General features: G+C 43.4%; 1 protein-coding gene across 1 annotated transcript in view; it reads right to left on the bottom strand.

Moving 5' to 3' along the window:
* Window positions 1-16,122, bottom strand: part of LOC126156678 (kelch-like protein 10) — a 147,093-nt gene that overhangs the window by 36,647 nt on the left and 94,324 nt on the right. Inside the window, exon 9 of the mRNA XM_049916326.1 lies at window positions 12,534-12,738. Within this exon, the coding sequence (XP_049772283.1) occupies window positions 12,534-12,738 (205 nt within the window). The remainder of the gene's footprint in view (window positions 1-12,533; window positions 12,739-16,122) is intronic.

The following is a 16,122-nucleotide window of genomic DNA, read 5'->3' as shown; positions in this document are numbered from 1 at the left end:
CAAAAGAGGAAAGGCCTCTGGACCTGATGGGATACCAGTTCGATTTTACACAGAGTACGCGAAGGAACTTGCCCCCCTTCTTTCAGCGGTGTACCGTAAATCTCTAGAAGAGCATAGCATTCCAAAAGATTGGAAAAGGGCCCCTGGTCATCCCCGTTTTCTAGAAGGGACGTCGAACAGATGTGCAGAACTATCGACCTATATCTCTAACGTCGATCAGTTGTAGAATTTTGGAACACGTATATGTTCGAGTATAACGACTTTTCTGGTGACTAGAGATATACTCTGTAGGAATCAGCATGGGTTTCGAAGAAGACGATCGTGTGAAACCGAGTTCACGCTATTCGTCCACGAGACAGAGAGCCAGGTTCCCAGGTAGATGCCGTGTTTCTTGACTTCCGCAAGGCGTTTGATACAGTTCCCCACAGTCGTTTAATGAACAAAGTAAGAGCATATGTGTGGTGTCACCGACAGACACCACACTTGCTAGGTGGTAGCCTTTAAATCGGCCGCGGTCCGTTAGTATACGTCGGACCCGCGTGTCGCCACTATCAGTGATTGCAGACCGAGCGCCGCCACACGGCAGGTCTAGTCTAGACTCCCTAGCACTCGCCCCAGTTGTACAGCCGACTTTGATAGCGATGGTTCACTGTCTACATACGCTCTCATTTGCAGAGACGACAGTTTAGCATAGCCTTCAGCTACGTCATTTGCTACGACCTAGTAAGGCGCCATATTCAGTTACTATGAATGTATTGTGAACAGGTAATATTGTGAATCATGTACCGTCAAGAGCGACGTTCATCATTAATGGATTAAAGTTAAGTATCAAACTAATTACGCCCGCTTTCTGAATTCTAATTCCTTGTCATGTTCCAGACCTCACGTCAGTATAGTCCTTCCCTCCTCACGCCAGCCTGCGTGAGCTAAAACGCATGCATTTCAGCCTCCACTAGTAACACGGTGTTGGCTCTTCTGCCAACACAACAATATGGACTATCAGACCAGTTGTGTGATTGGATTGAAGAGTTCCTAGATAACAGAACGCAGCATGCCATTCTCAATGGAGAGAAGTCTTCCGAAGTAAGAGTGATTTCAGGTGTGCCGCAGGGGAGTGTCGTACGACCGTAGCTATTCACAATATATATAAATTACCTTGTGGATAACATCGTAAGTTCACTGGGGCTATTTGCGGATGATGCTGTAGTATATCTAGAGGTTGTAACAATGAAAATTGTACTGAAATGCAGAGGATCTGCAACGAATTGACGCATGGCGCAGGGAACGGCAATTGAATCTCAGTGTAGACAAGTGCAATGTGCTGCGAATACATATCATTTAGCTACAATATAGCAGGTCAGCAACTGGAAGCAGTTAATTCCATAAATTATCTGGGAGTAGGCATTAGGAGTGATTTAAAATGGAATGACCATATAAAATTAATCGTCGGTAAAGCAGTGCCACACTGAGATTCATTGGAAGAATCCTAAGGAAATGCAGTCCGAAAACAAAGGAAGTAGGTTACAGTACGCTTGTTCGCCCATTGCTTGAATGCTGCTCACTGGTGTGGGATCCGTACCAGATAGGGTTGATAGAAGAGATAGAGAAGATCCAACGGAGAGCAGCACGCTTCTTTACAGGATCATTTAGTAACAGCGAAAGCGTTACGGAGATTATAGATAAACTCCAGTGGAAGACTCTGCAAGAGACACGCTCAGTATCTCGGTACGGGCTTTTGTTGAAGTTTCGAGAACATGCCTTCACCGAGGTGTCAAGCAGTATATTGCTCCCTCCTACGTATATCTCGCGAAGAGACCATGAGGATAAAATCAGAGAGATTAGAGCCCACACAGAGGCATACCGACTATCTTTCTTTCCACGAACAATACGAGACTGGAATAGAAGGGAGAACCGATAGAGGTACTCAAGGTACCCTCCACCACACAGTGTCAGATGGCTTGCAGAGTATGGATGTAGATTAGATACGACAGGGATGTTTATTATTATGTCGTCAATACGGGAGTCTGTCCGACGGTCAAATGACGAATGTAAAACTTCGGCTTTCGTTTCGCTACCTTCAGGTGGCACACCAGACTGATCAACAAGGGACTGAATGAAAGCCTTAGACCCGCTTAGCAATTCTACGTTAAACTAGAATTTTCTCGAGATCTCTACTAGATCATTTGCTAAGGTGTAATGGTGGTAGTAGTTGTATGCATAGACCTTTTGACAGATGCACGAATCTCCACTAACCTTCGCTTGTAGTCATTTGTGCGTTCTCTTTTGAACCTAGAGCGCAACAGCCTCTGCTTCATCAGCATCTTCCAAATTTCATTGTTAAACGATAGTGGATCTTTTCCATTCTTTATCCACTTACTAGGTATATAAATCTCCAGTTTCCAATTCACAATCTGCTTATACTTTGACCATAATTCCTCTACACTCATCTTACTGGAACTAAATGATGTCAATTCACTGTCTGAGGTGCTAACAACGGCTTATCTGCTCTATCTACCAAAAACACTCTCCTAGCCTACTTGACTGATTTATTAACTTTCATAACCATAATTGTTATAGTGACATCATGATTGCTAATTCTCGTTTCTGTACTGACACTGTCGATGAGGTCCGGCCTATTTGTAGCTACAAGGTCTAAGATATAACCATTGCGGATGGGCTGCTGAGCTAGCTGCTCAAGACAGTTTTCAGAAAACGTGTTGAAAAGTATTTCCCTTGACTATCTGCCTGAACCTCCCGCAATGAATCCATAGATATCCCAATCTATACTCGGTAGGTTAAAGTCGCCTCCAAGTCGTATTGCATGATCTGGATATTTACGCGCTACTGACAGTGGAATTTCCTTGAATGACTCTAGAACTGTCACAGCAGCATCGGGTGGCCGGTAAAACGAATCCAACAATTAACTTGCTATACGCGACCAGATAACTTCACTGTCATATTCCGATGCGACATCAACAGAGACAATATTTTTGTCAACTGCTATGACCACTCCCCTTCCTATGGCCTCCGACCTGTCTTTCCGACATACGTTCCATGACCCGCTCAATATCTCAGAGCTTTCCACCTCGTCTTTAGCCACTCTCTGTCCCAAGAAAAATTTGAGCGCGAGAACTTTCCTGGAGGGCAGTAAATTCGGGACCTTTATTACGAATGCATCGACATTTTACTGAAAAATTTTGAAAGTTGAAGTGTCTTAAATCTGAAAGACATGTGACTTCCCTTGCTGCGTGTCGATGGGCGGTTGTTCATCAAAGCATCTCAAACTACCGTCTAGCCCAAAAAAGCCCCATGTGCACTCCACAAGTATTCTGCTACCCGAGCAGCTGCTTCCTTCGTGCAGTGTCTCACTGGTCTATCAAGGAAAGTCCTACAAATCATCACACGATAACGCAGGCCTAGAAAGCTGCAGCCAAGATCGTCACAGAGTCGACGAAGTCTTTGGTTGAGACCCTCCACTCGACTCCAAACCAGAGGACCCCGATCAAGAACAATGTTGCAGATTGCGAGCTCTGTTTCGACCCCACTGGCGAGGCCAGCAGTCTTTATCACCTCCGCCAGCCGCCTGTATGAACTAAGGATGGCCTCAGAACCCACGTGACAGGTGTTTTTGGTGCCGACGTGAGCCACAGCTTGCAGACTTCACCCTGCACGCTCCACAGCCGCAGGCAAGGCCGCTTCCATATCTCGCATGAGACTACCGGCAGTCGGCCGAATTGGCCGTGCGGTTCTAGGCGCTGCAGTCTGGAACCGCGAGACTGCTACGGTCGCAGGTTCGAATCCTGCCTCGGGCATGGATGTGATGATGATGGTGTTTGGTTTGTGGGGCGCTCAACAGCGCGGTTATCAGCGCCCGTACAATTTCCCAACCTTTGCGCAGTCCAATTTCGCCACTTTCCTGGATGATGATGAAATGATGAGGACAACACAAACACCCTGTCATCTCGAGGCAGGTGAAAATCCCTGACCCCGCCGGGAATCGAACCCGGGACCCCGTGCTCGGGAAGCGAGAACGCTACCGCGAGACCACAAGCGGCGGACACGGGGCATGGATGTGTGTGATGTCCTTAGGTTAGTTAGGTTTAACTAGTTCTAAGTTCTAGGGGACTAATGACCTCAGAAGTTGAGTTCCACAGTGCTCAGAGCCATTTGAACCATTTTTGAACTACCGGCAGTCGTACCGAGTGCACATTGGCTTTTTTTTCCAGCCTTTAATGCCATCTGCCTAAGGGATTCTATAACGCGCTTAACGTTGGAGCTCAGGATACATAGTAAACCCTTTTCCCTGTGTGACTGCTCCGACCCTGCTGAAGGAGCGGCTACGACTCCACTCAGAGGGTGAATGGACGAGGCCAGGCGGCCGGTCTCCACATTGGCCCTACGCCTCGAGCGACGCGAACGCGTTACTACCCCGCCGCTCACCCTGCTGTGAGGGCGGATCCAGCGTGTTTGGTGCACTAGCAGCTGCCACGGAAGCAGAGCACGTGGGCAAAACAAGTGACGCCTGAGGTGTCCCATGCGACGCGCCAGATTCTCTGTCACTGCCACACCCAGAGGCAGCTGCCTGAAGGTGATTGACCATAGCCAAAAACGCATTCAGCTGTTCGCGAGCTGTGGCCAGCTGCTCCTGCATCAGCACGCAGCATGCACACATCCTATCATAGCAAGACTAACTGAAGAGGTAAACCAGAAAAGCAGATGGATTCCTAGATATGCAAGCTGCTACACTCCTGCTGTGTCACCTATGGCAAGCTAAAGAGTTAATGAGCTACGTAGCTGGCTGTTCGGTAAGTAACTACTATGCTACAGAATGAATGAATTTATATTTACAAAAACGCGAGATTAAACCATGTAAACAAAAAAACACGCACGAAATTTAATAAATACACTACGAGGAAAACACAGAAAATGATAAACACTTAACCTGCCGCTCTATAGACGTATATCAGCCGAGAGCTGGAGCCTGACTGTCAGACTTACTAAACGAACAAACGGCTGCTTTCAAACAAATTAGGAACTACTGTGCTACAAACTGAACGAGTTTACACTTACAAAAACGTGAGACTAAACCTCTTAAACAGAAAAACATGTAAGTAATTTAATAAATGTACTGCGAGGACAACACAGAAATAAACAGAAAAGCATGCAAGTAATTTAATAAATGTACTGCGAGGACAACACAGAAAAAGATAAATTTTGAACTTGCCGCTCTGTAGAGGTACGTCAGCCGAGAGCTGGAGACTGAGCCGTTCTCTTCTTGTCTGCCGTACAAGGCTACATTCCAGACAAAACTTTCTAACATTTAAATTTATATTCGACTAAATGACCTGTATTGGGTTCGTATGGGTAGCCCTAAGTATCTATGGCGGGACAACTTGTCTGGTGTAGCGGTAATGAATTATGTACACGAACCTACGTCGTGAATCAGTCTGTCAGCGAAAACAGCGTGAAAATCCTTACATACTTCTTGCGACTATCCGTCGCATACTGACAGAAAAACGCGGCTAAAGAATTTAATTATAACATGTCTAGATGTTAAAAAATTCTCTTATTCAGTAATGTTTTCCTTGCTATTGGCAGTCTGCATTTAATGCCCGCACTGCTTCGGTCGTCGTCGTTTATCTTTTAGCACAAATGGTAAAACTGATCTACTACATTTGCTAAACGAATGCCCTCAGAATCACCTGTTTTAATTCAAGTACATTTCATAACCCCTGTTTTACTTCTTTTTATGTTCATCTTATAACCACCTTTCAAGACACTGTCCATTCTGTCCAACTACTCTTCCAAATCCTTAGCCGCCGCTGACAGAATTACAATATCATCAGCAAATTTAAATGTTTTAATTTCGTCTCACTGAATTTAAAATTCCTCTTCCAAATTTCCCTTTTGTTTCTTCCGCAGCTTGCTTGACTCACGGATTGACTAACATTGTAGACAGGCTACAGCCATGTCTGCCTCCATTCTCATCTACTGCTTCCCTATCATGTCCGTGGACTCTTACAATTGAGGCATTCCCTGAAAAAACGACTTAAGGTCCATTAAGCCGTTTTTCCGTTTCCTGCAGCAACTGCATCTGTACAAACCAGTCTTTGTACTCACAAATTATTATTACCTTCCGACAGTCGCAATGCCTTCTAGACATATTTAACGGCCGTGCTGCTCCAAGGCCCAAGCCGTTGTTCCACCGACCGCCGTTGCCAATAGAGAACTTTCACGCCGCTAGTCCCACTGTTGTGTGTGCGCTGTGCTCAGATGTATTTGTCAGTGACGGGACATCCGTACCGTGGAATTTACGTTTGACAACATCACATAGGAAGTAGTAAATAGAGACTGCAAACAAAATATGGGAAGTGATTGTGATAGTATGTATATCCAGTGTGATTATGAGAACCACTAATTGGAAGGAAACATAAAATTCAGGAGGGGAGGTGGAAGAAAGAGGACGAAAAGAAGAAGAGAAATTCCGGCCAATGTCATGTTTCGCCGGAAACCGGTAAGAAAGTCTGTTCAAAGAAATTTGCAGTCAGTAAGAAATGTGTCGTAAAGAAATGCTGCCTAAAAATATGCGCAATATATCGAGAACAGATCCATGAATGATTTTGGCTTGCTTTCGGTAACAAGAAGACACAAAATAAATGGATGTTATGTTTAATTTAAAAGAAAATACCATCTGATGCATCTAGGTCTGGTCGGAATCGTAGCTCCACCTATATATACCATCTAAAATGGAACAATGATGAGACAGTAGTCTGTAAATCTCCATTCCAAAGTATCTTGCAAGTTACCGATAGTCGTTTGAAAACAGTGTGAAACGCTTTGAATGCTACTGCTCTTACAGTAGAGACAAAAGAGGGAAATACAGTAATAGATCGCAAAAAATTTGCAACAAAATTTGGGACATGGTCCGCTATCCGGGACCAGTTTCCTTCCAGATCATTGCATTGCTGTCAAGACAAGTCCGAAAGGGAATATTTTGATAACTTTGACCTTAGAGCTGCAAAATTATTCACATCATTCAGAGAACATTTTCTCCATGAAACGAATACGGTACTCCGGATGCAGAATGAAACACGATATTTACGGTTCGGGGTCGCCCATACAGTTTATGCGACCGTAACTTCGGCCTATGTGGAAAAATGTTAAGGTATATTGAAAACATTGAGAATGTGAGCCAATATATTTCAATACTTCAGGGCTGCAGAAAGAATCCAGCACGTTTTGAGGTGGTGAAAGGAGTAGACATTACTGACGACTGGGCATCAGCTTTATCACCATACTGCGTCACAAAAACCAAAGGAAAGACACTATCTGGAATACAAAATACGTCAATTTCTATTACAACGGAGACGTATTTTTATTCTCGTCTACTGTCCGGCCCCGGTAGCTGAGTGGTCAGCGCGACAGAATGTCAATCCGAAGGGCCCTGCTTCGATTCCTGGCTGGGTCTAAGATTTTCTCCGATCAGGGACTGGGTGTTGTGTCGTCCTAATCATCATCATTTCGTCCACATCTACACGCAAGTTATCGAAGTGGCGTCAAATCGAAAGACTTGCACCCGGAGAACGGTCTACCCGACGGGAGGCCCTAGTCACACGACATTTACATTCTCGTCTATTTACACTTATTCAGGAACATTCAGAAACGAGGATGTACATTGCCAATGCGAAAGAGGGACATGGTGATGGAGAAGACGTCTCGTCTTGGGATGCAAAGAAGAAAGATACCTTCGCACTACTCAAGTTCGTTCGAGACGACAATGCTGAAATGCTGAAGAATATTGTCGACGGTTATGGATCTGCGACAGACAGTGACTGCTCAGGATGCGGAACAGACAAATGATCGGTAGTAGCCACGCGTAGACTGTTGCAGATCATTGTTGAGGACGGTGTTGTTTCCCATGTATGCCTGAAATTCAATAAAGTTATTTCTCTCATTTTGGGTATGTTTTTCGAAGGTTAAAGAGGATAATTATGTGCTATGTTCGTTGGGATATATGTCTTAAAGAATACTTCTACAGTGTACTGTTGCTTTGAAAGCTAATTATGTTTGCCGAATAAAAATATATTTTGGAGTGGCCGAGCGGTTAAAGGCCCTACAGTCTGGAACCGCACGACCGCTACGGTCGCAGGTTCGAATCCTGCCTCGGGCATGGATGTCGAATCCTGCCTCGGGCATGGATGTGTGTGATGTCCTTAGGTTAGTTAGGTTTAAGTAGTCCTCAGTTCTAGGGGACTTATGACCACAGCAGTTGAGTCCCATAGTGCTCAGAGCCATTTTTTTAAAAATATATTTTGTTGCTTTACGGTATGAGTACGCAACTTTTAGATTTAACGACTGTTTAATAGTCAAATATGGAAAATGGTTTTTTTCGTGTTATACAGTGATTTATGGAGAAACAACTTAGGTTTGGTGCTACGTCATCAGTTTAAATCAGCATGTAAGTCATACATATTACACTATCGTGTCATTTATTCTGAAACAACAATACGTCGTTTCTATTTGACTGAAATTTCGTCTATGTACGGGGGTTTGAAATGAATGAAAACATGACGAGAAATATTTGATGCTCTGTATCTCGATTTCCACATACTGCATTTCAGTCGTTGTTCCAGAGAAAGCCTCAATTGTGGTCTGCTACACAAGCAATACACTGTCCTGTCACAGTAATGTGACCGCCTGTCGGAAGCCTGAATAACAACCTTTTACAGCGCGTGCCGCGACGTGCAGGAAGAGTGTCAGTGAAGTTCTGGTTGGTACCGACATGGATGTGGATCTATGCCGACTCCATTGCCGGACCAACTGCGCTAGGTTTGTTCTGAAATGCACCAACAGGGATGTGGAGCCATGACGATTCCACTGCCATGGCCAACAACGCCAGGTTTCCGGTTGAGGATCCAGGGCGCCAACAGCCCGATAGTCATGGTCCCACAGACCGCACCCTTTCATAAAGGAAACATCCTGAAAATACTGCAGCCAAGATAAAAAAATCCTGATAATATTATGCAAAAATTGTGTCTAATGACACGGGGAGCTTCAGCGGATACCTTGTGCACATCATCCACTGGGCTGGTCTTCTTACCAGTCAAGCATTGTGCCCGGGTGTGGCTAAACAGTTGCCGCACCTACTTGATCGACGTCCAGTTGAACCACACTATGCGTTTAATAACTGAGGCAATCCGGCCAACACCGATATATTGGCTTCCTCTACTGAGCAACATATATCCACCCGCAATCCCTAGAGGTGAGGCCTTGCTTAGGGAATACTGCAAACTACAGGAGAACCTGGAATTACCCATACAGAAAGACTTACCAAGTCTACGAGAAAATAGACTCCGTTCAAGAAATCGACCAATACGGCAAACAAAACAGCTCGATGCCAGTAATACCGGGGTGAGAGACCTGTGGGACCAGAGCTGTCAGCTTATTGAAAATCCTGAACGGCGTGAGTAGTTCTGAAAGTCTAACTGTGATACTACTGGCAAACTATGGGTAAAATTGTACAGAGCTCGCACTAGACATGGACAATGTGAACTCTTTCTTTACAAGTGGGGTGCTACAGCGTCTCCGGTTTGTAACTGTGGGGTTCTGAATCAGACAATAAAGTACATTAAAGATGAATACCCCTTGACCCGCCAGGTGAGCCGAGAGCGCTAATGCGCTGCTTCCTGGATTCGGGTAGGCACGCCGGCCCCAGATCGAATGCGCCCGGCGGCTTAACGACGGAGGCCGGTGTTCCGGCCAGGCTGGATGTGGTTTTTAGGCGGTTTTCCACATCGCACTAGGTGAATACTGGGCTGGTCCCCACGTCCCGTCTCAGTTACATGGCTCGCAGACATCTGAACACATTCACACTATTCCATGGACTACACTGGGCACAGACAGTTGGGGTACACTAATTCCGTCCCGGGGGGTACGGAGAGGCGGCAGGGAGGGCATCCAGCCACCCCTTCAACTAACCTTGCCAAATCCGATTAACCATGCCGACCCTGTGTCCTTGCGGGAAAAGGCACAAGCAAAAGAAAGAAAGAAAGAAAGGAGATGAATACCCCTTGCGTTGGAGCCACCTCATGAAGGCTGATGATACGGCTCTTATATGGATTGGAACCTAAATATTGACATTTTGATCGTTTTTTTTTGTAGTTTTGTATTTTCATATTCCTGTTATATATAGTATTATTAATGTTAAATACCTGTAATTTTAAACTGCGTGTGAGCCATATGAATAAATAATAATAAATAAATTTTCCAATCAGCATCACCCACATCTGTGCGACCTTGGTCAAGTTGTTGGCACCACAGCAGGACACGACAATGCATGCGGCCCATATATCACCAGAATTACATTGTGAATATGTCCCGTGTACTTCTTCTTTGGAACACGTTCCCAGTAGTGGCGCCATTTCACTCCCGGTTTGTGGTGCTTCAGTTATTCGTACTACAGCAGAATTGTGTCTATCGGAAACTCAGAACATGTACTTTCGTCTGACAAGGCGCCACTCTTGTTGTGCATGGCCTTAGCCTGGAATGAAATGTGCAGCTTACTTTTTCAAGTATCCACTCAGTTTCCCAGAAAAAAAAATATATATATATATATATATATATATATATATATATATATATATATATATGTGTGTGTGTGTGTGTGTGTGTGTGTGTGTGTGTGTGTGTGTGTGTCTTTGACGTGCTGGAAGAATATGGTATCGACAGAAAAACCAGGGCACTTATACAACAGACGCTTACAGACACTACCTCCAAGATTAAGTTCATGGGAGAAATTTCGGAACCCTTCCACATACACACAGGTGTCCGACAAGGAGACGGGCTCTCACCAATCCTGTTCAACATGGTGTTAGACAAAATTATCAAGCAGTGGGAGGAACAAGTTAAAGGAATACAGCTGGGAAGAACACGTGAAACCAAAACAATCATAAAATGTCTGGCATTTGCAGATGATATAGCCATACTCAGCAATAATACACAGGAGGCAAAGGAAGCACTGGAATGCTTGCATGAAATAGCTGCCAAAACAGGTCTGCAGGTATCTTACGAGAAGACACAATATATGGAACGACAGACCAACAATGTACACACCATGCATACTGTATATGGATCCGTAGAAAGAGTCGAAAAATTTAAGTATTTAGGGGAGTACATACAAATGGGAGGATCAAACAAGGCGGCTAACATGGAACGAACGAAGAAACTCCAGAAGGCATACAAACTCACATGGTCACATTATAATAAGAAAAGCATATCGAGGCAGGCCAAACTTAGGCACTACAAAACAGTTGTATTACCAGAAGCATTGTACGCGTCAGAAACAACCACAATTGGAGCATCAGGCATCATAGACACAGAAAAAATAGAACGCAAAATTCTCAGAAAAATATTTGGACCAATTCACAGAGATGGCATATGGATGAAGCGACCTACCAAAGAGCTGTACCAGCACACTGACAGACTAACAGACGCGATCAGAAAACGCAGATTAACTTTCTATGGGCACATACAGAGAATGGACAACAACCGACTTACAAAGAAAATTTTTGATGTAGTAAACAGCTCAAGCAAGAAAACAAATTAGTATCATGAAATAGACGAAGACTTAAGGCAGATAGGGATCAACAGGCAAATGATAGGAGACAGGAAATACTTCAGAAACAAAGTTAGGAGTGCAAAATTTATTGTAAAGGAGAGAAAGAAGACAGGAACATTATGGACAGAGCAAAGGAAACAGGAGCACAGCCAAAGGATGAAGAGATTTTGGGAAGAGAAGAGGAAGAAAGGAAAGAAGTGAAAATTGTGTCATCATGTGATTTTCGAGTTCAAACACTGTCCATAAGGGCAACAATGAAATGAATGAATGAATGAATGAATGAACGTGTGTGTGTGTGTGTGTGTGTGTGTGTGTGTGTGTGTGTGTGTGTGTACAAGGAGGAATGGTTAATATTCAGGGATATGACAGGAAAGGTCATTTCACGAAAAAAAATGCTTCAGAGATACGTATGCCCTATTCCAAGTGGTTTCCGAGATAGAACACATTTAATTTACCTTTGCTTTTGGGCTAGTGGCGCGCATGTACGTGTTTTATCCAACCATCTTCTTTGGCTTTTATTACAGCCCAACCTACCTCATTGCTTTCAGCCTCTTTGCCCGGGATGTCTTTCTGGTATTAAAGTAGCCTGTTGAATGTGCAGTTGTCCATGGTGTGTTGTGAGTGAAGTAGTACGAGGTACTGACAGTGCATCTGAGAGAAGCATCGATTAACTCCATATAGTCCAGACTTGGCCCCATCTCATTTTCATCTGTTTCCAGAACTCATACACCATCTACAGTGATGGTATCAATAAAGTGAGCTCTCGTTGGGGGGGGGGGGAGAAGGGGGGGGGGCGTGTTCGTCACAAGAGTGACCGTACATATGCTCGTAACTACCCTGTTGATCGATTCTTGACGAACAGAGCTGTGGTGTAATACAAGCACTCATATTGCAAGTTTAGGCAGCTCTGACTCACCATTCGTTGGTCCTTTCGTCGTAACACTCGACGTGGAAGATGGTGGTGACGCCATTAAAACCGCCAATAGCAAACAGCATTTCGTCAATCACTTCGATGGCGAAGTTGCTGCGAGGGTTGTACATGTCCGGTATGGGCGTCCACTCGTTGGTTGCCGGGTTGTACTTCTCAGCGCTGCACATCCTTGAGATGCCATTGAAACCACCTGTCAGAACAAGTTATTTGAAAGATCAACACAGAAGAGAGTCATTCAGTCTTTAATATGATATATATTAAAAATATTTATTAAAATGTAGAATCAAATTTTGGCGTTTCACATAGGCCTTGTGCGAAAGTTTCATATTCTCTCGAGCAAACTATTAGTCATACATAAAAAAAAATTAACAGGACCATTTTGTAGGGAATTTAATGTACTTAAATTTTGTGCTGGGTCACGATTTCGCTGGAGGTCACGGTTTTTCGAGGTATTCAAGAAAAACGTACAAAAGTGACCTTCAAGCGCACCTAACTCCCACACTCATCCTTCACTAATCAGGATTTCTAGTGCGTTGTTCGTGGCACTCCCTCATTCCACTGTACGAAAATTTCCGACTACACGAACTATTCCCAAGATTCGACCTTTGTTAGTCTCTCCTGATTGGGCTATTACGCCACCAGTATAGTCGGCTGTTTTGTTGACATAATTAATTTAAACGTGTTCGAGAGGAGAATGAAAGGAAAACGACTTTTGTGAACGTTACGCCAAAACTAATCACGTTGACAGTTGGATCAAAACTTAACTCTTACAAGCACAGTAGTTTCAAAGTCAGAAGTACAGATGAATACAACGATGTAATCATTAATTGTGTACTATTAAAATTCGCACTATTATCTGGTAACATTTACACCAACGTCTGTTTTACAATTTGTAATTGCTCGACTAAGCCGATGGCGTAATAAGGTGAATCAATAAAGACCAATAATGGTTGAATGTGGGAAATAATTCATGCAGTCGCAAATTTTTGTACAGTAGTAGGAGGAAGTGCCATGAACAACATACTAGCAATCCTAATCGGAGGGGGCTGAGTGTGGGAGTGAGGGTGCCTTTGAAGGTCGCTTTTGTGTTTTTTTTTTTAATAACTCGAAAACTACGGTCTCTAGCAAAAACGTATCCCAGTGCAAAATTTAACTAGAACGGGTTTCTTCCATACGGGGCCTCTGGTACAGCAAGCGGCTATGAATTTCTTGAAATAAGACAGTCTTGGTTGAAAATTTTTTATCTGTTTATTGCCAATAAATAAATACATAAAAAATTTGCAACCAAGACTGAATTATTTGAAAAAAATTAACTACATTAAATTTCTCAGATAAAGGTCCTGTTCCTTTTTCTGTAGGATTAATAGTTTGCGCGTAGCGAGCGGGAGAATATGAAAAATTGCACTTGGATCTTGAAGGCCAGTTATAACATTGCGGGTTGCATAAAACGACAGTGGTAGGGTCAGCTGAATTACCCTGTATGATTGTAGAATCTGCCTTTATACTTGGCTTCTTATTTATCTGTCGTCGTCTGTACTCGGGAGTGATAGAAATTTTATAAAATCATAATAATTAGGAAAAAAAAGAAAAAAAATATTGCTGAGGAAGGTGGGGATACGATAGTAAAAGCCACACGGAGGCAGGAGATCTCTAGCGACAAACTACACTAACCAACTGACAGAAGCAGCGGTGTCACAAATAATGGGTCACTGTTTTGCACAGAGTCCTAATGATGCTCAAAACAGAAGGACAAACGCCGTGTAAACAATTTTTTTGTTTTATTGGATAACCAGTTTCTGCTTGTTTTTACGTCGTTCTCAGAGCCATCAGTTACGAATTGCAGCAGAGAGCAGATCATCACTTGGCTAAGACACAGTTTGTCGCAGTGGGGGACGAAATGATAGGAAACGTAGCGCTTTATAGATCACAGACGTAGCCTTAAACTGGGGCGACAGTTTCAACGGTAAGTGTTTTACTGCGCACGGTCCTATTGGAAGTGTCTTCCGACCTGTGAATTGGTTTAACCTACCAGTTATAGTGAGATTTGCAACTTAACGTGAACTTCAGACCGCGCTGCAGCTTGGCATTTTTCATACTCACAAAGCACTGCGAGTGGTGAAAGACTCTGTAAGTAACAGAAAAAATCCTGTGAGAAGCTGGAGATAGAATCCTGACCCATTAGAGTAGCACTTATCCACTTATTCACTTAGCAACCGAGCTGCGAACACCTACGGACATAGGATGATGGAAACCACAATAGGCTCAAATGGCTCTGAGCACTATGCGACTTAGCCTCGTGATGACTGGGTGTTGTGTGATGTCCTTACGTTAGTTAGGTTTAAGTAGTTCCAAATTCTAGGGAACTGATGACCATAGATGTTAAGTCCCATAGTGCTCAGAGCCATTTAAACCATTTTTGAACTATGCGACTCAACTTCTGAGGTCATCAGTCGTCTAGAACTTAGAACTAATTAAACCTAACCAACCTAAGGACATCACACACATCCATGCCCGAAGCAGGATTCGAACCTGCTAGCGTAGCGGTCGCCCGGTTCCAGACTGTAGCGCTTAGAACCGGAAACCACAATAGGCAGATCAGCTGAAGAGCAATGGATACTTTTGGAAAGGAAAATCGTAGAAGTTGCCCAGGTAAGTGTACGTACAAGGAAAGTAAATGCGAGGAAACCTTCAGGTAACGATGTTCAAGTAATTCAAGTGATAGATAAAAAATTCTGGGAAAAGACATAAATCCAGCAATAAAAGTAAGTTAGAGACCTAACCATTAGGTAGTGCACGGAAGCTAACACGAACGTGCTGAAGGAAAAACGTGAGCAAATCGAAAAATAAACGGTCGTCGGAAGGGCACATTCAGCACAGAGGAAAACTAAAACAGCCATCGGTGAAATTGAAAGCAAATTTGTTAATATTAAGAGTTCAAAATGAACGCAGACGTGATAATGGATAGGTATATTAAAGGCCTCTACGAGGATAAGGAACTGTCCTGTAACGCGATATAAGAGATTATGGGTACGGATTTGGAATACAGAAAATCTCGCGCTAAATACAGATTTTGACACGACTTTGGAAGACTTGCTATCAAATAAGGCAAAAAGAATAGATAATATTCCCACAGAATTTCTTCAAGTGTGTGAACCAAAGGGCTATTCAAGTTGTTGCTTAGAGTCTATGAGTCTGGAGAAATATAATCATAATTTTTGAAACAGTATCACCCTCACGGTATAGAAAGGGCATAAATGTAAGAGAACTACTACACAGCCAGCTTAACAGCTCTTGCATCCAAGTTGCTGAAAAGGGTAATTTAATTGTTTTATTTAACCTGGTAAAATTAGGGTCATTAGGTCCCCTCTCACATATAACCAAACAGTCTGCATAGTTTATGTTATATTCATTACGAGACGCATGTAATAAGTTACATCTAATACAGAACACAATGTTCAGAAGTCATTATTGCATAAACAGCCTAGAAAAAACAAAGAATGGAAAGAACGTATAAAACTGAGCATCTGACTGATGACCACTTTAGCGTTAGGAAAGCTAAGGCATGAGGCAGACT

Source organism: Schistocerca cancellata, chromosome 2, assembly GCF_023864275.1.
Source record: "Schistocerca cancellata isolate TAMUIC-IGC-003103 chromosome 2, iqSchCanc2.1, whole genome shotgun sequence".
NCBI classification, from domain to species: Eukaryota; Metazoa; Arthropoda; class Insecta; order Orthoptera; family Acrididae; genus Schistocerca; species Schistocerca cancellata.
The sequence above is the reverse complement of the archived record's forward strand: the minus strand, read 5'-3'. Positions and strand labels throughout refer to the sequence as shown.